Below are 25,191 nucleotides of genomic sequence, written 5' to 3'. Positions count from 1 at the left end.
TGGATTAACAGTGGTAAGTAAAATCTATTCTGACAGAAAATGGAAGATATCTGTTAACATTAAGATAACAGTATGCATATTTCAGTATAACACATTGTGATATAATCAACTTGAATAATCCTAAACAAACTGTGTATTGAGAGTGAATGACAGCTGTGTCAGAAATCTATACTGCAAATTCATTGTCTTTCCTTAATATAGAATTTTCCTGTAACGCCATTGGCTAAAATTACCATTTAAAGGGAACTGAATACTTCTGATCACTGGACAAATTTGATGCTGTTTGATTAATCATATTTGATTTTTGAAGTATAATATTTGAATGATCAGAATTGTGTTTGAAAGAAATAAATTTTAAAAATTGGGGTATTTTTTAATGACATTCAGCCTTGACTTATAACAAGTGTTTGAGTGTTAGCTTATTTAAATTCATGTCTTCGTTTTCGGAGTACATTGTACATATATACTCTATACAAGGACAAACAACTGGAATATTGAATAAAAAATATTGTTAAAACTAAGCAACTGACAATTCTACAGGCCAAAAGTTAAATTTTTTATGTGATTATGTTACAACAGATTAAGTCCAATGATTTCTGAAAAAAAATTCATAGTGTTGATTATAATATGATTACAGCAATACATGTCAGTACATTGACTGTTAAAAAGTTCACTCTTAAAGTAATTTTCATCTTCCATAGATCAAAGATATTGACTCTGGATATGCCTCATAAAGGAAATAAGTTTTTGTAGACAAGATATTTCAAATTTCATTGTCAGAATTGCAGTTTAGATTAATTTAATTACAAACATTTTTACCCATATATCTGAATACAGAGATGAAGTGATATAAACTAGGCTATTCAAAGCAGACATTCCTTTATACTGATGAATTGTTCCAACTACATGAATTTCCATTTCATATAAGCTTTATGAAAGTTGAAAGCCTTACTAATTCTCTGCCATAATTAAATGTGAAGTTTCAATATATGTGTATTGATTGTTGCAGTAAAAACATATCTTATAGCCAATCTCGGCTCTGCTGGTTGTTGATCCAAGTATGTATAACCAAAACAATTTACTGTATCTACACTGGACTAAGCCTAGGAGGACAACACAAAACTTCTTATACTCAAGTTGTTGTTGTTTGGGGATGAGGCCCAAGCTTTTTTCATACAGAAGTTGGTGTTATTGAGGGGAGAGGGTTGATGGAGGGGGGGGGATGGAAGGCAGGGGAGGGGACTTGGCTGGTAAATATACTCAACAACACTAGTGTATATATGGGTGAGCTGATATATCTATCCATCATAGTTTTTTTGTTATTACTTTACTTTTACATTCTAGGATTCTTGTCTTAAGAGGAAAAGTCTTATTTCTCACTTTTGAAATTCATAGTTGATATATAACTTAGACATTTTATAAAGTAAGGAACATATCCCCACTCCCTTTCTACCCCAACCCTTCTTCTCCCTTTCCTAGCTATCAACTCTTATCACAACATTCCAGCAGTGACCAGTGGCTGATGCAGACAGGAAACCACCACTTTTTATTTCAACCCACAAGACTAACACATGTATCTGTATCCAGACCAGGAAGTGTCTGCAGATGGGGATTCCCCAACATCGTTGTAGCCAATCACAAGTCCTGATGTTAATTAATTGTGTGGGAGTGTTTTATCATTAGGACCTACTTGTGAATCACCCATCACTCAGCCTTTGATTTAGTTTACAAACTACACAAAATTGTACTGGTGATATCAACATATCCCTCCAGTGGCAAAAAAAGTGAGAATGAAAAACTTAAGAAACTGGATCCTAGTTGCTATAGCAAAAGAAAAAATCAATAAATTAATTGTTTTTACCACACACGGATATTCTTTAATCTTGTTGTTGAGTTTTATTCTGCATTGAGGGTTATAACAGTGGCAGCAAACAAAAAGATTGTCAAGGCTTTCTTGGTCATAACAAGTGATGAAGGAGTGTCAGTATAATTAAGAATATCTTTTTTATAAATTTGAATACCAGATTATTAGTATGAAATGAACCAATTAAGATTAAGTACTTCTCTATTACCTGTGTTTAGCTCTCAGCTATGGTGCAACTCCAGACCAATACAGGCCCAATGTAAAATCAAAGTACTGAAAGGCTAAACGTATTGAAAAATGTTCACAAATAACCGCTAAGCTATATTACTTTCCCCATACTCTTACACTTTGGAATGCAAAATTACTAAAATAAGAGAACCATGGGCTATTTTTCTTAATTTTAAGCGATTTTATATCTTCTTTAATTCTTATTTCAAATTTGACGACAATAATGTGAACAAATCAAAATAGGTAAAGAAAAAAAAAATAACAAAATACACACAACCATATATTTATCGCCAACAAGCCAAATGATAAATAGCTCTATGATGAAGTTGACTAAATAAAACGTTTGAAATACCCAAGATGTTGCAATTACTATCCTATCAATATGAGGATTTAGACAAATCGAAAGGACTTTATACCTACTTCTTTATTTTGAATGTATTGCAAAGTAATAGTCCTTACTTATTATAACTATATTTGTAGTTGAGGAAAGTAGATAGGTGTACAGAGCATTTCAGATAGATAAAAGTGTAAGTAATTACATTAAATGTATTTACATGCCTATCTTCCTTGAAGTATCATGGTTAGACTTTTCTTCCAGCAATTATGACTATAAAGACATGGTTCTTTGAGATTAAACCTGACTTTCGTATATATACAAAATTTACAATATTTTCACTATAGCTACTACTATTTCTGGTCTCCAATGAATTAGATAATGTCACCATGACACGCTAAATTAATAAATATGTTATGGAAATATTTCGTTCTAGTTAATTGATAATTATAAACATGAATATTTTGGGGGTTTTTTTTATACGTGCTTTGTTTGAAGGAATATTTTCATTTCAAGGAACTTTGATACACATAAACCTTGAGAAATCAGCACAATCAACCTTCATCAAATAAAACTAAAAGACAAAAAATGTAAGTTATAACAGAGTCAACATCATGATCAGTACAGTATTAAAAATATATTATTCATAAATCATGAGCACCAAATGTACCTTGCCTACGAAGTGCAAACTTTTTATCTTCAAAAACTTTAAAAAGTGTCATGGCAATAGGTGTGAAAAACTTGAAAAAGTGTCATATCGGCGGGTGTGCGCGCGGGACGAACAGTCCAATTTTGTGACATCTAATCAGGTAAAGTGATGTTATATATTAAGATGATCTTGCCACAACGACAAGGATTAAAGCAAAATTGATGTTCTGTTTGTAAGTTTTGTTTGTTTATAAGTGCTGTTAGTTGATAATTCAAACCAAGCCCCAAGCCTAGCTTTTTATCATGGCGCCAACTCGCACGTACAGTATTCATGTCTTGAATTCCGTAAAATATATTGTTCAAAATTTATCAATAGTTCAACCACACTGAAATATATAGTAATCGTATTGTTATTAAAAAAAATAAACTAATTTTGGATGTTTTTAAAATAGCGATTTGAAAGATCGCTGCATTATTTATGCAGAAAATTGCCACTAGAGGGCGCTAACAGTTTTCGATATTTTAGCCAATGAGAAGGCCAGGATCGGTAAATTTTGTCTGAATGGCCGTCACAATAGGCTATGCGTACTGAGTATGTTTAGCCTAAAAAGAAAAGAGAACACAATACTTTATTTATTTCTAATTATTACTATTGACTACTTAGTGGCATGAGTGTATAATACTGATATTCATGTTTCTGGGTGTGTTGAGTGACCCTAGTGTTTCTCTACCCTTTTTTGATATTTCGATCTTATAAAATAATTTTGTTTTCACTAAATTCTCCAGCCTTACTTTAGGCTTCGTCTTGTTATTGAAGAAAAATACATCCCAAAATGTAAATTTGAAAACCAGATGAAGACAGCACATTCTGTAAAACAAACAGATAACCAGACTCATTGCAGAAGGGTAGAACAATATTAATTTGAACATAATTCTTTAGATTTTGTTGAACCAGTTTGATGATGGGAAATTTTGTCACCTAAATAATGTAAGTGTGTTTCAATATAAGCTCTACAAAGATTATTTCATTTCAGTTATAATTACCAGAATTTTAGTATGAATATCTTCCACTAAGAAGGACATATTTCTGGTCATGAGTTGGTACGATGGGTAGGTAAGAGGGGCTCCCTACAAGGGGTTTATTCGGTTTTCTAACGTTTATATTATATACTAATGAATGGGAATTAGTGGAAGATATGCATACTAAAGTTATGGTAATTATTACATCATAAAAATTTGATTTTACAAACTTGTTGTGAAGGCTTGTGTACTTGAATGATTGATCTATTTTTGACTGTCAGTAGACTAGAAGTTGTTATGGTACCAATGGTAGACAATTTAAGTGTGACAAAATGGTAAGGAATCAACCACTGTACTATACTATGATGTACTGTAATATTTTGACACTTAGGTAGGAAATAGTGTGACAAGATCATAAACAGATTAGGTATAGAGATAAAGTAAACAAAATAGTAACAATGCATGGAAGTCAATTTGGCTCCTGTTTGTATGATACTTCGTTATACATGTAGATGTGTGACTATTCTATTGACATTACCAACCTTAAGAAAATGTTTTGAAATGAAAAGATTCACTGTCTGTCCATGTTCAAATTGTATCACTATATTCCTTCTGTAAAATCTGCTTTGCCAGCTCACCTTTTAGGTACCAATTGTGATTGTGATCATATTAAGTCTTGGACTTAATGTGACTTCAGATTTTATTTAAAATATGTGCAATTTTTCACATTTTTCTTATGGAGGCTAAAAGTTCTTCACACCTTTTGTGTCCACAAAATTTGTTAAGGAAAGGTATTTTGCTTGTAGAAAGGATGGTGTTCTTAATTTAATTATGACAACAGGAATATGGAAAAATTAAAGTTATAAATTGGCTTCAAAATACAAATATTGTATGGTGTATCGATATTCAACAATCGTGTACAATTATCAATAATGGCCTAGCCATCCAAAACATGTCAACTTCTAAAATGTACAAAGTCCCAGAATCCTGGTGCTCCATCATTTATCTAATTGGCAGTAATGTTATCAGGTAGACAGCTTAGAGGACATATGATTGGCTATACCCTGACTATTGTGTTCTCACATGATTATGTTTCAAGCAGATAACATAGAAATTACAAAATGTTGAAGATTTTCTTTGGATTCTGATAAACTTTTTCAGTATTCATGGAATTCCATGGGAAATTAACAAACAATCAGATTATTTTTTGGAATCTAGATCAACAGCTGAATGTATGTTATTTTGATAAAATCTGTTATGATGCACTGTTTGCCTATGCATCTTTTGATGATATATAGCATACCAAAACAGTGCCCATTCATCATCATTTTCAGAGTTATTGCCCTTGATCAGGTTGGTCCAATCACCTCAGAGAAATAGATGTGACTGCTGACTGATGTTAAATGCAGGAAAGAATTTTTTTGTTACCTGAATAATTCAAAGTAATCAGTTTTAGGTCAGTTAAAAAGTGTCCTTATTTACATGGACAATGACATGTTTACATCACCGATCATGATCAGGAAGATGCTTCATCACATATGTATTATAATTGTTTGAATGCTTGGATGGGTTCAGATGTTCTTTGCTGCTTAAATTGCTTATTAAGCATTTAGTATTTTAAACTTATATTTACCTAGAGAGTCATGATTTGTGCAACATATCTACCGTTTGAACAGATTTGATTGTTGCGATTTCCTTGAGCACTTAGACAGGCATATTTATACATCTCAAAGCTGCTGTTTTTATGGTAATACAAAATATCCAGATTTATTATGATTAACATGACAATTGTCACAAGGAAGCTTTGTTGTATAATTAATCAGTTCTATTCTTGTCCATTTGAATCTTGGAGAGAAAAGTGGTTAGCTGACATAACCACAGCTGCATTCTCTTACACAGGAACATGTACATGGTTTAGGTAAAAACAATGGAGTGCCTTAGGCTACTACACAGTGATCAAGATATAATACTCACTGGACATACTGTACTGACGTCATTGTTCTAATGGACCGGATATACAAACTGTAGGATTGTATACATGAACAGTGGAATGATTAACAACAGCTATAGGTTTTCTAGCTAAAACTTGGGTTAATATTCTAATAAGGACTTTACGTTTTATAACTAGAATTAAGGTAAGGATTGTGATGTCTACAAATGTTATCTAGCTAGAACTTAGGTAAAGATTGTGATGTCTACATAAGTTATCTAGCTAGAACTTAGGTAAAGATTGTGATGTCTACATAAGTTATCTAGCTATTACTTAGATAAAGATTGTGATGTCTATAAGTTATCTAGCAAGAACTTAGATAAAGATTGTGATGTCTATAAGTTATCTAGCAAGAACTTCGATAAAGATTGTGATGTCTATAAGTTATCTAGCAAGAACTTAGATAAAGATTGTGATGTCTATAAGTTATCTAGCAAGAACTTAGATAAAGATTGTGATGTCTATAAGTTATCTAGCAAGAACTTAGATAAAGATTGTGATGTCTATAAGTTATGTAGCTAGAACTAAGTTAAGGATTGTGATGTCTACATAAATTTTCAAGCTAGAACTTAGGTAAAGGTTGTGATGTCTACAGAAGTTTTCTAGGTAAGAACGTACGTAAGAATTGTGATGTCTATAAGTTATCTAGCTAAAACTTAGTTTTAGGACGACGTCAGTTTGTTGGAACATTTGTGTTATTGTGTGTAATTGTTTCTGTATATGGAAACAAAATTTTCTGTTTCATGCCTGTTAAGATTCATCGCTCAGTAATTATGACACTTAATTGTTTTAAGGTTTTCTTTTTAAAGCTGTTCCTTTGAAGATTCTTGTCTCAGTTGGTGACATTTTATCTACTGTGGCTTGTTATTTAGCATTTATCTTTGTCATTTTGTGGGTTTTTTCTGAGGGCTCTATGGGCCTGAATTTTGGCTCCATTCCCATCTAAATTTTTTTTTGTAAGATAGTTGAATTCTCAGAAGATAAAATTTATTCCTTAAAATTTCATTCCCAAAATAAGATAAAGTCTTTAAAATAAGTGGAAAAATTCCGGGATTGTCTTCATTACTCTGTCCCTTTGTTTGGGTCATGTCACATCCTGTCTTCATTAGTTTGTCCCTTTGTTTGGGTCATGTCACATCCTGTCGTATTCGGGATCCATGTAATTGATATCTTGAGAATCTCTCAAGAGATTGGTTCATATTTACCCCATAGTGTCATAACATTATGTTCTACACCTTATTTATTAAGGTGATCATCAGTCACTGTTTGGCTGTCATTAATCTAATTCATAACTTATATTGAAAGGTACTATTCATTTATGTGTCTTTAGTACAATTATGTACATGAATGACTTGAGAAATTCATATGCAGGTGTATATATAGCTTCACAAAATCTGATGACTAACACATAGAACTGCATCATGCAGGTGATTTTTTTATCCTTCAGTTCATGTGACTTGGAGTAGAAGTGTTGATATGGAAAAGGATGAACATTGAATGGTCATCGTATTGAATTTACTGTTAAGTGTGAATTCAATCTGAATGATAGTTAAACAGTCAAACAGATGACAACCGTTCAGTGTAGCAATATATACATTAGATATAATTGCAAATATAATCTTGTCTGTTTTATCAAAAATCTTAAGAATTTTCCCTGTATGTTCATTTACCTGAAGAGCTTCCTGGCATTCATAGATTTCTAAATTACAAATCTTTAAGTCTCTAATGTACACATGTATGTTATAGAGGCAATGTGCAATGCTTTCACATAACGTTGGTCAATGTGGTGTCAGTGACATCATATAAAGGTCTGATGATCTATACTCCTTTAAATACATTCCTGATCGCCACAGAATGAATGGGAGACTGTTATAAAAAAATGTATATAAAATTAAACTCAAATAACAGTTAAATTATCCATGCATACTCACTTTAATTGGACAAGTGTAACACAAACTGACATTGTTGTCTCAAAACACTTTCCCCGAAAACTGTGATGAAACCTGTTGTGCTTGGAATGGATATTGTCAAAGATGAATACTATAGAAAACAGCTTTAAAAACAAAAATTTTGTGTGGAAAAAAAAAATGGCCAATACAGCTATATTTAATGATAAATCATCTTTTTAAAATTGATCATGATTCTGAAATTCCCAAAATGTCAGGATTTATAGATACAGCACTGACAGCTGAAAAATAGCACAATGTTTATATGTTGGGGAGCACTTCCTTGTCTTTGTTATGCAGTGGTCTGTTTGAAAAAGTTGTATCATAAGAGGCATCGTAGAAAGAGTTTACAGTCAACAAAGTGGATTTAACAGGTCATCTTGATATAGAACATTATGAATTATCATAGCCTGCTCATTCTGAATTCATCTGGTATTTTACTATTTATAGATAGCATAGAATAAGTTTTAGGGAGAATGACATATTACAGGCTTTCAAGGATTCTGTAAAACATTCTCTAGCATTAAATAGGAAGACTGATGATAAGTTCATAATGCTTGTAAGTCACATGAAAAGTCACCAACAGAACAGGTTATGGAGTTGGGTTTTTTGAAAGTAATATATTTGTATAAAAGTCACCAGGTCTTGTTTGACTCTGTGTAAGTAATACATTTGTATTAAAAGTCTTTAGTTCTTGTTTGACTCTGTGTAAGTAATACATTTGTATTAAAAGTCACTAGGTCTTGTTTGACTCTGTGTAAGTAATACATTTGTATTAAAAGTCACCAGGTCTTGTTTGACTCTGTAAGTAATACATTTGTATTAAAAGTCACTAGGTCTTGTTTGACTCTGTGTAAGTAATACATTTGTATTAAAAGTCACCAGGTCTTGTTTGACTCTGTGTAAGTAATACATTTGTATTAAAAGTCTTTAGTTCTTGTTTGACTCTGTGTAAGTAATACATTTGTATTAAAAGTCACTAGGTCTTGTTTGACTCTGTGTAAGTAATACATTTGTATTAAAAGTCACCAGGTCTTGTTTGACTCTGTGTAAGTAATACATTTGTATTAAAAGTCACTAGGTCTTGTTTGACTCTGTGTAAGTAAAACATTTGTTTTAAAAGTCACTAGGTCTTGTTTGATTCTGTGGAAGTATAACATTTGTATTAAAAGTCACTAGGTCTTGTTTGACTCTGTAAGTAAAACATTTGTATTAAAAGTCACTAGGTCTTGTTTGACTCTGTAAGTAAAACATTTGTATTAAAAGTCACTAGGTCTTGTTTGACTCTGTGTAAGTAATACATTTGTATTAAAAGTCACCAGGTCTTGTTTGACTCTGTGTAAGTAATACATTTGTATTAAAAGTCACCAGGTCTTGTTTGATTCTGTGGAAGTATAACATTTGTATTAAAAGTCACCAGGTCTTGTTTGACTCTGTAAGTAAAACATTTGTATTAAAAGTCACCAGGTCTTGTTTGACTCTGTGTAAGTAAAACATTTGTATTAAAAGTCACTAGGTCTTGTTTGACTCTGTAAGTAAAACATTTGTATTAAAAGTCACTAGGTCTTGTTTGACTCTGTGGAAGTAGAACATTTGTATTAAAAGTCACTAGGTCTTGTTTGACTCTGTGTAAGTAATACATTTGTATTAAAAGTCACTAGGTCTTGTTTGACTCTGTGTAAGTAAAACATTTGTATTAAAAGTCACCAGGTCTTGTTTGACTCTGTGTAAGTAAAACATTTGTATTAAAAGTCACTAGGTCTTGTTTGATTCTGTGGAAGTATAACATTTGTATTAAAAGTCACTAGGTCTTGTTTGACTCTGTGTAAGTAAAACATTTGTTTTAAAAGTCACCAGGTCTTGTTTGACTCTGTGTAAGTAATACATTTGTATTAAAAGTCACCAGGTCTTGTTTGATTCTGTGGAAGTATAACATTTGTATTAAAAGTCACCAGGTCTTGTTTGACTCTGTGTAAGTAATACATTTGTATTAAAAGTCACTAGGTCTTGTTTGATTCTGTGGAAGTATAACATTTGTATTAAAAGTCACCAGGTCTTGTTTGACTCTGTAAGTAAAACATTTGTATTAAAAGTCTCTAGGTCTTGTTTGACTCTGTAAGTAAGACATTTGTATTAAAAGTCACTAGGTCTTGTTTAATAACTTCCTAAAATAAAAAGACAATTTGTTGGGTTATGGCCAGATGTTTAGGAACTGCAGGTTGATAATACATTGTACTTGGTTATTCAAAAACATTATCTGTTTTTTAGGTTAGTAAGATTTGATTTCCTTGATTTTTATCACAGAAATTTTTTCAGTTTTTTTAGTGAAGCTGCTGGCTTCAATTATGAAAGACATACAGAAATTACCACTGTAATTTTTTTCTCTTTTGCAGAATATTGAGTGTCGCCAAACACGGCATGGTCGCAACACTGTGAAACTGTTTGAGGACTATGTTAAGAGATCTGGAAATTCTGTAACAAAGTTAAGGAAGGCCCTAGAAAGCATGGATCGTCCTGATGCATTGGATGTTCTGCTGGACGCAATACCAGGTAAAATGGGATTTTGTTTTGTGGGTTTTTTATTGTTGAAATATAGTACTGCCATGGTAATATATTTACTACTGTAGAAATAAGTGCTATTCGCAAAAAGAAAATCAACAAAAGATGTAGATACATGATTTTGTAAAGAAAGATACTTATTTGTTTGTCTTTCCTATGCATTAAAGAACATAATTTGTGTAAAGAATCATTAACGATAGTAAGAGTATTTCAAGGCAGCAGTAATAGTTTTATTATCATTCACCAGAAATTGAACGGAAATACACCGCTGCTATGAGAAACAACAACAGGAGGGTGAAGATTGAACCTGGTGAGAATTCCTACAACTTTCCCTCAGGTTGCTGCTCTGGAAGTTGTGTCAGCTCTTCGGTGGCTAATTCTGGGATATCCCAACACCACAACATGAATGTATGTCCCAATCAGTTCAGTGTCTATAATCTGCAGCATTGTCCAGACATGTCTTCACACTCATTGCATGTCACCAAGGAACTGAACACTATGCCCCACAACTATCAGTCATACAGCTCACCGGCCAGCGTACAACACACCGGGGTCCACACACCTCGTAACTCCTCTCAATATATGTCTACTTACACAAGTTCAAGTATGAATGATGAGAGTATGGAGGTAAACATTGATGTAGCTGACCACTACCTCCAAGAAAATATCCAAATGGACAATGAATCTGAATCGGTTTCGAGGCTTTGGCCCAAAGATGAAAAGGCTGCCTTGCCTAGAACCATATTCAAGGCCACAAACTACCTACCGTCCCTTAATCGAGTGCCACCTTTGATCAATTATAATGACATGCAAGTTGGGAATGAGGAGGTGGTGGAGACCACAGAACGCATGTCTGGACATGCTACAGCTCAATTCGGTCGACAATTGTCAGAAGAAATGAATGCTAATCAGCCTTTAGTAGATCCACAGGGAATGCCAGCAGCTTCTAATGCCAACTTAGGACTGAATTTACAAGTACGACCAAAGAAAGGGCAACAAACTCCAGTCGACAAAAAGAAATTCTGTAGTCCAAGTCCAACAACACCTGGTAATCCTTTGGCTAAACTACAACAGTTCACAAACTCTGAATCTTACATGCCTAATGAGGAATATAATTCTATTATGGCTGCTAAAAACCGTGAAGAGATGCTGTATAATCGTAGTAATTTAGAGGATGTGCAATGTCGCTTACGTGGTGGAGGTGATCAGGGTATCGTTCATAGGGAACCACAGACAGAGGAGGATTTCCAAATGATATTTAATTTTAATGCAGGATTCAGAAATCATCGAGGTGTACATGAACAACAGCTGCAGATTCAAAATCAACGCGTTATGAAAGATAAAGGTCCCGCAAATAAAGAACCTCCAAAAACATTTCCCCGAGCCAAATCTATGATGCATTGTACGTCGACTGTTGGAGGAGCACAGGGAAACCAATCAGCAGAATGTATGTCAGGACTCACCAAGTCGAAGTCCATGCCAGATGATATGAAACCTGTGGAGTACCAGAGAAAAAGTAGGTCGCTGTAATATTAAGTATTCATTACCAGGGAGAAGATGTATCATAAGCTACATGTCGTGAGGCATTAATATTCACCATAAAGTTAAAATAAAGGTTACTTTCAAGTTAAGTTAAGGGTTACCATCTCATTAAGTTTAAGGATACCATAACATTAAGGTAAAGGTCACCATACCATTAAGGTAAAGGTCACCATATCATTAAGGGAAAGGTCACCATCTCATTGAGGGAAAGGTTACCTGATCAAGTTAAGGTTAAGTTTATCATCTCCTGTAGACAAAGGTTTCCAATTTCAGATAAAAGTTACCAACATGTTAAGGTTAAAAGAAAGATAATGTTACCAAAAAGTTATGATCAAATTAACCATCAAGTTAAGATTAGTAAAAAGTTAAGATAAAGGTTACCATCAAGTTAAGGTTACCAAAAATAAAGATTAGATTTGCCATCAAGTTAAGATTTGTAAAAAGTTAAGATAAAGGTTACCATCAAGTTAAGGTTACCAAAAATAAAGATTAGATTTGCCATCAAGTTAAGATTTGTAAAAAGTTAAGATAAAGGTTACCATCAAGTTAAGGTTACCAAAAATAAAGATTAGATTTGCCATCAAGTTAAGATTAGTAAAAAGCTAAAGTAAAGGTTACTCGAAAGTTAAGGTTAGTAAAAAGTTAAGATATAGGTTACCATCACATTAAGGTTACCAGCAAGTTAAGATAAAGGTGTACTTTATATAATTGAAGTAAATGATGAGGTGCAGTTAGGTTGAGGTACATAATATCAAGCTTGTGTAAAGGGTACAATATATCTAAAGTAAAGATGAAATCTCTGTCTTCATTCTCCCTTAAAACTTGATCATCCATCTCTCCCGTATTCTCAGCTGATTTTTCTTCCAAATGTGATCTCCATGCTCTATTTTGCAGACTTCTGGCATATCAAAGTTTTTGTAACGTATTCCAACGACTGCAAGCGCCACATCCAAAGAGTGCTCAACCTGTGTCGCTGTCTGGAGAAGAATGGCTTCACTTGTTGTATGGATGTTAATGATCGCAAGATGGTGGACAGCCATAATAAATTAGAATGGTGTAACCAGCGTTTTTCTGAGGTCAGTACCAGTATCTGTTTAAATCTCTTAGTAATGCATTGTGACACCTGTCTATACGGACCATTTTAATCAATATTGTATTATAACAACTATGATAAGTATAAATTGTGAGACGTGTCTATACTGACCATTCTGTAGTAATCACTATTCAACAGTTGACACCTGTCTGTACTGACCATGCTCTCTGCTAGTAATCAGTATCCAACAGTTTAACTAATTAACTGTTAATATACAGACTGACACCTGTCTACAGACCATGCTACCTACCTGTAATCAATACTCAACAGTTTAACTAACTAACTGTTAATATACAGACTGACACCTGTCTACAGACCATGCTACCTACCTGTAATCAATACTCAACAGTTTAACTAACTAACTGTTAATATACAGACTGACACCTGTCTACAGACCATGCTACCTACCTGTAATCAATACTCAACAGTTTAACTAACTAACTGTTAATATACAGACTGACACCTGTCTACAGACCATGCTACCTACCTGTAATCAATAATCAGCAGTTTAACTAACTGTTAATATACAGACTGACACCTGTCTACAGACCATGCTACCTACCTGTAATCAATACTCAACAGTTTAACTAACTAACTGTTAATATACAGACTGACACCTGTCTACAGACCATGCTACCTACCTGTAATCAATAATCAACAGTTTAACTAACTGTTAATATACAGACTGACACCTGTCTACAGACCATGCTACCTACCTGTAATCAATACTCAACAGTTTAACTAATTAACTGTTAATATACAGACTGACACCTGTCTACAGACCATGCTACCTACCTGTAATCAATACTCAACAGTTTAACTAATTAACTGTTAATATACAGACTGACACCTGTCTACAGACCATGCTACCTACCTGTAATCAATAATCAACAGTTTAACTAATTAACTGTTAATATACAGACTGACACCTGTCTACAGACCATGCTACCTACCTGTAATCAATACTCAACAGTTTAACTAACTGTTAATATACAGTGTGACACCTGTCTACAGACCATGCTACCTACCTGTAATCAATAATCAACAGTTTAACTAACTAACTGTTAATATACAGACTGACACCTGTCTACAGACCATGCTACCTACCTGTAATCAATAATCAACAATTTAACTAACTGTTAATATACAGTGTGACACCTGTCTACAGACCATGCTACCTACCTGTAATCAATACTCAACAGTTTAACTAACTAACTGTTAATATACAGACTGACACCTGTCTACAGACCATGCTACCTACCTGTAATCAATAATCAACAATTTAACTAACTGTTAATATACAGACTGACACCTGTCTACAGACCATGCTACCTACCTGTAATCAATACTCAACAGTTTAACTAATTAACTGTTAATATACAGTGTGACACCTGTCTACAGACCATGCTACCTACCTGTAATCAATAATCAACAGTTTAACTAATTAACTGTTAATGTACAGTGTGACACCTGTCTACAGACCATGCTACCTACCTGTAATCAATAATCAACAGTTTAACTAATTAACTGTTAATGTACAGACTGACACCTGTCTACAGACCATGCTACCTACCTGTAATCAATACTCAACAGTTTAACTAACTGTTAATATACAGTGTGACACCTGTCTACAGACCATGCTACCTACCTGTAATCAATACTCAACAGTTTAACTAACTAACTGTTAATATACAGACTGACACCTGTCTACAGACCATGCTACCTACCTGTAATCAATAATCAACAATTTAACTAACTGTTAATATACAGTGTGACACCTGTCTACAGACCATGCTACCTACCTGTAATCAATACTCAACAGTTTAACTAACTAACTGTTAATATACAGACTGACACCTGTCTACAGACCATGCTACCTACCTGTAATCAATAATCAACAATTTAACTAACTGTTAATATACAGACTGACACCTGTCTACAGACCATGCTACCTACCTGTGATCAATAATCAACAATTTAACTAACTGTTAATATACAGACTGACACCTGTCTACAGACCATGCTACCTACCTGTGATCAATAATCAACAATTTAACTAACTGTTAATATACAGACTGACACCTGTCTACAGACCATGCTACCTACCTGTGATCAATAATCAACAATTTAACTAACTGTTAATATACAGACTGACACCTGTCTACAGACCATGCTACCTACCTGTGATCAATAATCAACAATTTAACTAACTGTTAATATACAGACTGACACCTGTCTACAGACCATGCTACCTACCTGTGATCAATAATCAACAATTTAACTAACTGTTAATATACAGACTGACACCTGTCTACAGACCATGCTACCTACCTGTGATCAATAATCAACAATTTAACTAACTGTTAATATACAGACTGACACCTGTCTACAGACCATGCTACCTACCTGTGATCAATAATCAACAATTTAACTAACTGTTAATATACAGACTGACACCTGTCTACAGACCATGCTACCTACCTGTGATCAATAATCAACAATTTAACTAACTGTTAATATACAGACTGACACCTGTCTACAGACCATGCTACCTACCTGTGATCAATAATCAACAATTTAACTAACTGTTAATATACAGACTGACACCTGTCTACAGACCATGCTACCTACCTGTAATCAATACTCAACAGTTTAACTAATTAACTGTTAATATACAGACTGACACCTGTCTACAGACCATGCTACCTACCTGTAATCAATACTCAACAGTTTAACTAATTAACTGTTAATATACAGACTGACACCTGTCTACAGACCATGCTACCTACCTGTAATCAATACTCAACAGTTTAACTAATTAACTGTTAATATACAGACTGACACCTGTCTACAGACCATGCTACCTACCTGTAATCAATACTCAACAGTTTAACTAATTAACTGTTAATATACAGACTGACACCTGTCTACAGACCATGCTACCTACCTGTAATCAATACTCAACAGTTTAACTAATTAACTGTTAATATACAGACTGACACCTGTCTACAGACCATGCTACCTACCTGTAATCAATAATCAACAGTTTAACTAATTAACTGTTAATATACAGACTGACACCTGTCTACAGACCATGCTACCTACCTGTAATCAATACTCAACAGTTTAACTAACTGTTAATATACAGTGTGACACCTGTCTACAGACCATGCTACCTACCTGTAATCAATAATCAACAGTTTAACTAACTAACTGTTAATATACAGACTGACACCTGTCTACAGACCATGCTACCTACCTGTAATCAATAATCAACAATTTAACTAACTGTTAATATACAGTGTGACACCTGTCTACAGACCATGCTACCTACCTGTAATCAATACTCAACAGTTTAACTAACTAACTGTTAATATACAGACTGACACCTGTCTACAGACCATGCTACCTACCTGTAATCAATACTCAACAGTTTAACTAACTAACTGTTAATATACAGACTGACACCTGTCTACAGACCATGCTACCTACCTGTAATCAATACTCAACAGTTTAACTAACTAACTGTTAATATACAGACTGACACCTGTCTACAGACCATGCTACCTACCTGTAATCAATACTCAACAGTTTAACTAACTAACTGTTAATATACAGACTGACACCTGTCTACAGACCATGCTACCTACCTGTAATCAATACTCAACAGTTTAACTAATTAAATGTTAATATACAGACTGACACCTGTCTACAGACCATGCTACCTACCTGTAATCAATAATCAACAGTTTAACTAACTGTTAATATACAGACAGACCATGCTACCTACCTGTAATCAATACTCAACAGTTTAACTAATTAACTGTTAATGTACAGTGTGACACCTGTCTACAGACCATGCTACCTACCTGTAATCAATAATCAACAGTTTAACTAACTGTAAATGTACAGTGTGACACCTGTCTACAGACCATGCTACCTACCTGTAATCAATAATCAACAATTTAACTAACTGTTAATATACAGACTGACACCTGTTAATAATCAACAATTTAACTAACTGTGACACCTGTCTACAGACCATGCTACCTACCTGTGATCAATAATCAACAATTTAACTAACTGTTAATATACAGACTGACACCTGTCTACAGACCATGCTACCTACCTGTGATCAATAATCAACAATTTAACTAACTGTTAATATACAGACTGACACCTGTCTACAGACCATGCTACCTACCTGTGATCAATAATCAACAATTTAACTAACTGTTAATATACAGATACACCTCAACATGCTACCTACCTGTTAATCAACAATTTAACTAACTGTTAATATACAGACTGACACCTGTCTACAGACCATGCTACCTACCTGTGATCAATAATCAACAATTTAACTAACTGTTAATATACAGACTGACACCTGTCTACAGACCATGCTACCTACCTGTGATCAATAATCAACAATTTAACTAACTGTTAATATACAGACTGACACCTGTCTACAGACCATGCTACCTACCTGTATCATCAACAATTTAACTAACTGTTAATATACAGTTTAACTAACCTGTGATCAATAATCAACAATTTAACTAACTGTTAATATACAGACTGACACCTGTCTACAGACCATGCTACCTACCTGTAATCAATACTCAACAGTTTAACTAATTAACTGTTAATATACAGACTGACACCTGTCTACAGACCATGCTACCTACCTGTAATCAATACTCAACAGTTTAACTAATTAACTGTTAATATACAGACTGACACCTGTCTACAGACCATGCTACCTACCTGTAATCAATACTCAACAGTTTAACTAATTAACTGTTAATATACAGACTGACACCTGTCTACAGACCATGCTACCTACCTGTAATCAATACTCAACAGTTTAACTAATTAACTGTTAATATACAGACTGACACCTGTCTACAGACCATGCTACCTACCTGTAATCAATACTCAACAGTTTAACTAATTAACTGTTAATATACAGACTGACACCTGTCTACAGACCATGCTACCTACAACAGTTTAACTAATTAACTGTTAATATACAGACTGACACCTGTCTACAGACCATGCTACCTACCTGTAATCAATACTCAACAGTTTAACTAACTGTTAATATACAGTGTGACACCTGTCTACAGACCATGCTACCTACCTGTAATCAATAATCAACAGTTTAACTAACTAACTGTTAATATACAGACTGACACCTGTCTACAGACCATGCTACCTACCTGTAATCAATAATCAACAATTTAACTAACTGTTAATATACAGTGTGACACCTGTCTACAGACCATGCTACCTACCTGTAATCAATACTCAACAGTTTAACTAACTAACTGTTAATATACAGACTGACACCTGTCTACAGACCATGCTACCTACCTGTAATCAATACTCAACAGTTTAACTAACTAACTGTTAATATACAGACTGACACCTGTCTACAGACCATGCTACCTACCTGTAATCAATACTCAACAGTTTAACTAACTAACTGTTAATATACAGACTGACACCTGTCTACAGACCATGCTACCTACCTGTGATCAATAATCAACAATTTAACTAACTGTTAATATACAGACTGACACCTGTCTACAGACCATGCTACCTACCTGTGATCAATAATCAACAATTTAACTAACTGTTAATATACAGACTGACACCTGTCTACAGACCATGCTACCTACCTGTGATCAATAATCAACAATTTAACTAACTGTTAATATACAGACTGACACCTGTCTACAGACCATGCTACCTACCTGTGATCAATAATCAACAATTTAACTAACTGTTAATATACAGACTGACACCTGTCTACAGACCATGCTACCTACCTGTGATCAATAATCAACAATTTAACTAACTGTTAATATACAGACTGACACCTGTCTACAGACCATGCTACCTACCTGTTAATCAATAATCAACAATTTAACTAATCAACAATTTAACTGTTAATATACAGACTGACACCTGTCTACAGACCATGCTACCTACCTGTAATCAATACTCAACAGTTTAACTAATTAACTGTTAATATACAGACTGACACCTGTCTACAGACCATGCTACCTACCTGTAATCAATACTCAACAGTTTAACTAATTAACTGTTAATATACAGACTGACACCTGTCTACAGACCATGCTACCTACCTGTAATCAATACTCAACAGTTTAACTAATTAACTGTTAATATACAGACTGACACCTGTCTACAGACCATGCTACCTACCTGTAATCAATACTCAACTGTTTAACTAATTAACTGTTAATATACAGACTGACACCTGTCTACAGACCATGCTACCTACCTGTAATCAATACTCAACAGTTCAACTAATTAACTGTAAATATACAGACTGACACCTGTCTACAGACCATGCTACCTACCTGTAATCAATACTCAACAGTTTAACTAATTAACTGTTAATGTACAGTGTGACACCTGTCTACAGACCATGCTACCTACCTGTGATCAATAATCAACAGTGTAACTAACTGTAAGTTATAATGTATTTTCATATTTCAGGCTGACTTTGTACTGGTGTGTGTGTCTCCTAATTATCTGACCGAGGCAACTTGTATTGTGGAAAACAATGACAGTGCACTTCATACTGCATATATCTACCAGTTGATGGAGAGTGAGATTCAAAGTGGTGGTGGGGACCTAGAAACAAGGTTTATTCCGATCATGTTTGACGAGTCACGGCCAGAAGACATTCCAAAGATAATGCAACATAGACTTAGCTATCAATGGCCTAAACAGTACAGAGACCTACTATGGTACCTAACTAAGCCTGAAACTCGCACCAAGACCAAAGCCAGTAATTATGTGGAGCAGTGTCCTAGATCTCCCAAGTCTCCGAACATCCCCACGTAATCCTTACATCAGATCTGATCTGACACTTTGTGTGGATTCAATGCCATTACTCTTGAGACAATATTTGCATTGTGTGGAAAACACACTTGATATCGTGAACACGGGACTCTTACAAGAAACAGTGCCATAATGTATGGGACATTATATTTTTAACTGAAATATGTAAACAGAAGTAGGTGGGATTGTGGTTTTAATACTAGATAGTGTGTGACAGTATGAAGGTACATTCTAGAACAGTACTGATATAGTCTTCATGTGGAACTGAAACAGTCCACAACTGAAAGTCTACATCGTCACATATCACACTCGATGATCTAATATTTAGATTCATACGTGTTACACACCATAATAAGGAATCTGTTTTTGAACATTTTAGTACACATCGAGACAAACAGTGGATGTGAGGTGGAAGATACAAAGTTATTGGAGATATGTATTAATTGGTGAGAGTGTATTTTTAACTGGGCAAACATTTTTCAGCATACAGGATGTTGTGCAGTACCATGTGCAATGAGATAGAAGTATAATTAGGGTGTAGTCATATGAAACAATGATGTCATTATGATACAGAGTGACTTTAAACAGTTTTAGTGTGAGGAGCAAATTGAAATCAGTGTGTAGAATGATGGCCAAAGAATGAATGGAGGAAATCATGTTACTGTAAAGAGTTATATGAAGGGTTATGAACACCTGCAAGATCAAATTGTGGTAATCAATTTTGCTATAACAGTATATAGAGTCAAGTTGTTCACAAACTTCTGGCATTCTGAAAATGGGGTCATTGAATGTCCAAGGTGCATATACTTGTGTTACTCAGTGATCAATCTACAATTTATTTTCATGAGTCCTTTTTAACTTTATTGTTAAAAACAATTGGTCCTGCAGTGTAAAATTTAAGAATTTCCAAAAACTTGATGAGTAAAAGACTTGTATGTAGATGTATCACTGCGGTTACTTTCAGACACAGTATCATTTCACAGAAGTTCTGCAGTACGAAATTTTTTTCTTTGTTACATTCTATGTCCATAATGAATATATATAAACGATGCTCAATCATTATGTATTGAAATGTAGTGTTTTATTATTTTTGGCTCGAGCCAGTTGTTGGTGACCCTGCTGATGTGGTTCAGTGAGACTGGACGCTTCAGGAAGGTCAAGAATATTTAATTCTTCTTATGGTGTTATTGTTTTCTTAAATATCTCATGTACAGAAGAAACATGTTTGTCAGTCAGCATGGTATACAATACCTTTGAAGATCAAATCGTCAAAGTGACTGAAAGAGAATACACGTGTAAGAAATAGATGTTTTACGATACACAGATTGTTGATATTTTAAGTGGATCTATGTTGTTATATTGATGATGTAGTCTGTATAGTAGAATAGTTTTATTATTGTTGATATTTTAATGGATTTTATTGTTATATTATGTGATATGTCAGTGACATTGTCATACAGGGCAACATTGCGATGAATCATTGATTAAACATCACCAAGTGATGTATCTTAGATTTGTGTATTTTCTGTTACCTGTATTCATTTTGGATAGTGTATGTTTCTTACTTCTTAACTTATTTCATTGTTAATGACGGTAAATCAGTTAAGGAGATTGTTACTGACGGTAAATCAGTTAAGGAGATTGTTACTGACGGTAAATCAGTTAAGGAGATTGTTACTGACGGTAAATCAGTTAAGGAGATTGTTACTGACGGTAAATCAGTTAAGGAGATTGTTACTGACGGTAAATCAGTTAAGGAGATTGTTACTGATGGTAAATCAGTTAAGGAGATTGTTACTGACGGTAAATCAGTTAAGGAGATTGTTACTGACGGTAAATCAGTTACAAGATTGTTACTGACGGTAAATCAGTTAAGGACATTGTTACTGACGGTAAATCAGTTTACGAGATTGTTACTGACGGTAAATCAGTTAAGGACATTGTTACTGATGGTAAATCAGTTAAGGACAGTAGTTCATTTCTGTAAGCACAATGACGTAAAAATCTGACAAAGACAGATCAACGTTTGTTTTAGGGTTTATTACTGTGTGAACAGACAAGGTCATTAAGAAGCATGATCTTCATGTAGAATGTGGTGGGTACCTAACTGAGCATCATACAGAAGGCCCATCACACAATGTCCAGAGTAATAGGGGTAAACTATCTTTCTTCCAGAAATAACCATGAATTTCAAGACAGCCGTGATCTTCCTAAAAACATTCTTGGGAAGGAATCAAACTGCACAACTCAGATTTTGACCAGTAAATAGTTGTTAATGGTTTGAGAGTTCAGATATGTAATTTCAGACCAAACTTAACACCTGAGATTTTGACCAGTAAATAGTTGTAAATGGTATGAGATTTCAGATAAGTAACTAAAGATAAAACTAAACACCTGAGATTTTGACCAGTAAATAGTTGTAAATGGTATGAGATTTCAGATAAGTAACTTAAGATGAAACTAAACACCTGAGATTTTGACCAGTATATAGTTGTAAATGGTATGAGATTTCAGATAAGTAACTTAAGATAAAACTAAATACATGAGATTTTAACAGGTATATAATAGGAAATGGTACCTCTATTTGGTGCCTATGTAACTTTAAACAGTACACCTGTTCTAGTGTTTTCACTTCATACCCCACCCATCAGATTTATTGTTTCAAGCAGTATAGTGTGTCAAAATAGAATTTTACAAATAGTTGTACATATATAAAGTGGAGACCATTTCAAATTACATTAGTTAATTCACTATAAACTAGAGTAGATTTTATAGATAAATTCAAATTTGTGGACCTTAACAATTTTAACTTGCCACTGTCTTCACTTAAAGAAGGAACTAAAAATACTTTTGAATGAGTGAAAATAAGAATAGCATGGAGAAGGGGTATTATGTGCAATGTAATTAAATATACACAAGTGCCATCGATAAACCTATGTAGACTATCGGTCTCGCCATCGATAAACCTATGTAGGCCATCGGTCTTGCCATCGATAAACCTATGTAGACTATCGGTCTCGCCATCGATAAACCTATGTAGGCCATCGGTCTTGCCATCGATAAACCTATGTAGGCTATCGGTCTCTATCAATAAACCTATGTAGGCTATCGGTCTCGCCATCGATAAACCTATGTAGGCTATCGGTCTCTATCAATAAACCTATGTAGGCTATCGGTCTCGCCATCGATAAACCTATGTAGGCTATCGGTCTCTATCAATAAACCTATGTAGGCTATCGGTCTCGCCATCGATAAACCTATGTAGGCTATCGGTATCAATAAACCTATGTAGGCTATCGGTCTCGCCATCGATAAACCTATTAAGACTATCTGTCTCACCATCGATAAACTTATGTAGACTATCGGTCTTGCCATCGATAAACCTATGTAGACTATCGGTCTCGCCATCGATAAACCTATGTAGGCCATCGGTCTTGCCATCGATAAACCTATGTAGGCTATCGGTCTCTATCAATAAACCTATGTAGGCTATCGGTCTCGCCATCGATAAACCTATGTAGGCTATCGGTCTCTATCAATAAACCTATGTAGGCTATCGGTCTCGCCATCGATAAACCTATGTAGGCTATCGGTCTCTATCAATAAACCTATGTAGGCTATCGGTCTCGCCATCGATAAACCTATGTAGGCTATCGGTCTCTATCAATAAACCTATGTAGGCTATCGGTCTCGCCATCGATAAACCTATTAAGACTATCTGTCTCACCATCGATAAACTTATGTAGACTATCGGTCTCGCCGTCGATAAACCTATGTAAACTTTCGGTCTCGCCATCGATAAAACTATGTAGACTATCGGTCTCACCATCAATAAACCTATGTAGACTATCGGTCTCGCCATCGATAAACCTATGTAGACTTTCGGTCTCTAACCTTAAAGTGATATCAATAGTATATATATCATATTTCCTGAAAATGAAGGGTTTTTTTTGTCTTCAATGGAAAAGTTATGTTGAACATACATAATGCAGTCTTACAACAATAATAAAAATGGTTTACAATATAGAAAAGTGACTATTTATTCTTTAAGGAAACACCATTCCACTTACATGATGTTGACACCTGTTAACATTTGTAACTTATTTAAAACGTTTCTTCAACACTCACAGAAATAACTTGTACAAAAATAAACTTGTTGTGGAATCAGGATGTACTTGTTTTTCTTAAGTCTACATGTAATTCATTGTTTTAACCATCCATCATCAAATCACTTTCCATCTGTCCTTAAGCAATTCTTCTTTCTGTTATTTCTGGAGAAGTACAGAGGGATTCTTTTTAAATTTCATGTGAAGGTTTCCGTTGGTCCCTAGTTGTGCCATTTTGATTTTGATATCTAAAAAACAATATTGCTGACAAGCGACTGCCTTTGATTTGACAATTAAAGATCTTAAAAGGAATTCTCAAATTTCATCTAATGAGGAGGAAATATGTAGATATTTAAGAACAAATGGAGATTAGACAACGGTGGGTGCCATGGTGCCCTTGGGATCTTTGGTTCTGACTATATGGTGGTACGTGTTTTTGTTGATGTTTTATGTTACTTTGTTAGTACTCAGCACTCCCTATGGAATGTTTGTTGTTGCCTGTATATGTAGTATTTAATGTGAATTTAAGCTGAACACTTATTTCTTAAGCATGTTAACGTTTCTATACAAGAAATTTGATGGAGATGTTTGTTGTAAAGTGACAGATCTAGTCTTTATAATAGTTATGTGTGAGGAATTATTTGAAAGTTTCATATTTTTGCTGCACTAGTAATTTTTATTACATTCTAAGTGTATTGAAAAGGAATGATTGTTTTTAATTTCATAATAACTTGTCATTTCTATTCAAATAAAAGTGATGTTTTACATCATTTAATTTACAGTGATCGAATGAATGTAATGATGTAAATGATGTCCCAAAGAAAATACCGACTTAGATGAAAAAAATGATTAAAAAAACAATCATTTAGACAATGACCCAATGAAAAAGATTATTTAAATGATACGAAATTAATTATGTAAATGATGACCCAACAAAAATAATGATTTTGATGATCACCCACAAAAATTAATGATTTTG

General features: G+C 34.1%; 1 protein-coding gene across 1 annotated transcript in view; it reads left to right on the top strand.

The window, feature by feature from the left end:
• The window catches only part of LOC132552240 (uncharacterized), a 35,498-nt gene extending 12,678 nt beyond the window's left edge, over positions 1-22,820 (top strand). Inside the window, exons 3-6 of the mRNA XM_060216390.1 lie at positions 10,424-10,580; positions 10,837-12,105; positions 13,026-13,207; positions 19,759-22,820. Of these exons, the coding sequence (XP_060072373.1) occupies positions 10,424-10,580; positions 10,837-12,105; positions 13,026-13,207; positions 19,759-20,109 (1,959 nt within the window). The 3' untranslated portion in view covers positions 20,110-22,820. The remainder of the gene's footprint in view (positions 1-10,423; positions 10,581-10,836; positions 12,106-13,025; positions 13,208-19,758) is intronic.
• The last annotated feature ends 2,371 nt before the right edge of the window (positions 22,821-25,191 follow it).

Source organism: Ylistrum balloti, unplaced genomic scaffold (genome assembly GCF_031769215.1).
Source record: "Ylistrum balloti isolate Yb309-2 unplaced genomic scaffold, AGI_CSIRO_Ybal_v1 Utg370242, whole genome shotgun sequence".
Taxonomy (NCBI): Eukaryota; Metazoa; Mollusca; class Bivalvia; order Pectinida; family Pectinidae; genus Ylistrum; species Ylistrum balloti.
Note: the sequence above shows the minus strand (reverse complement) of the source record. Positions and strands in the feature narration are given on the sequence as shown.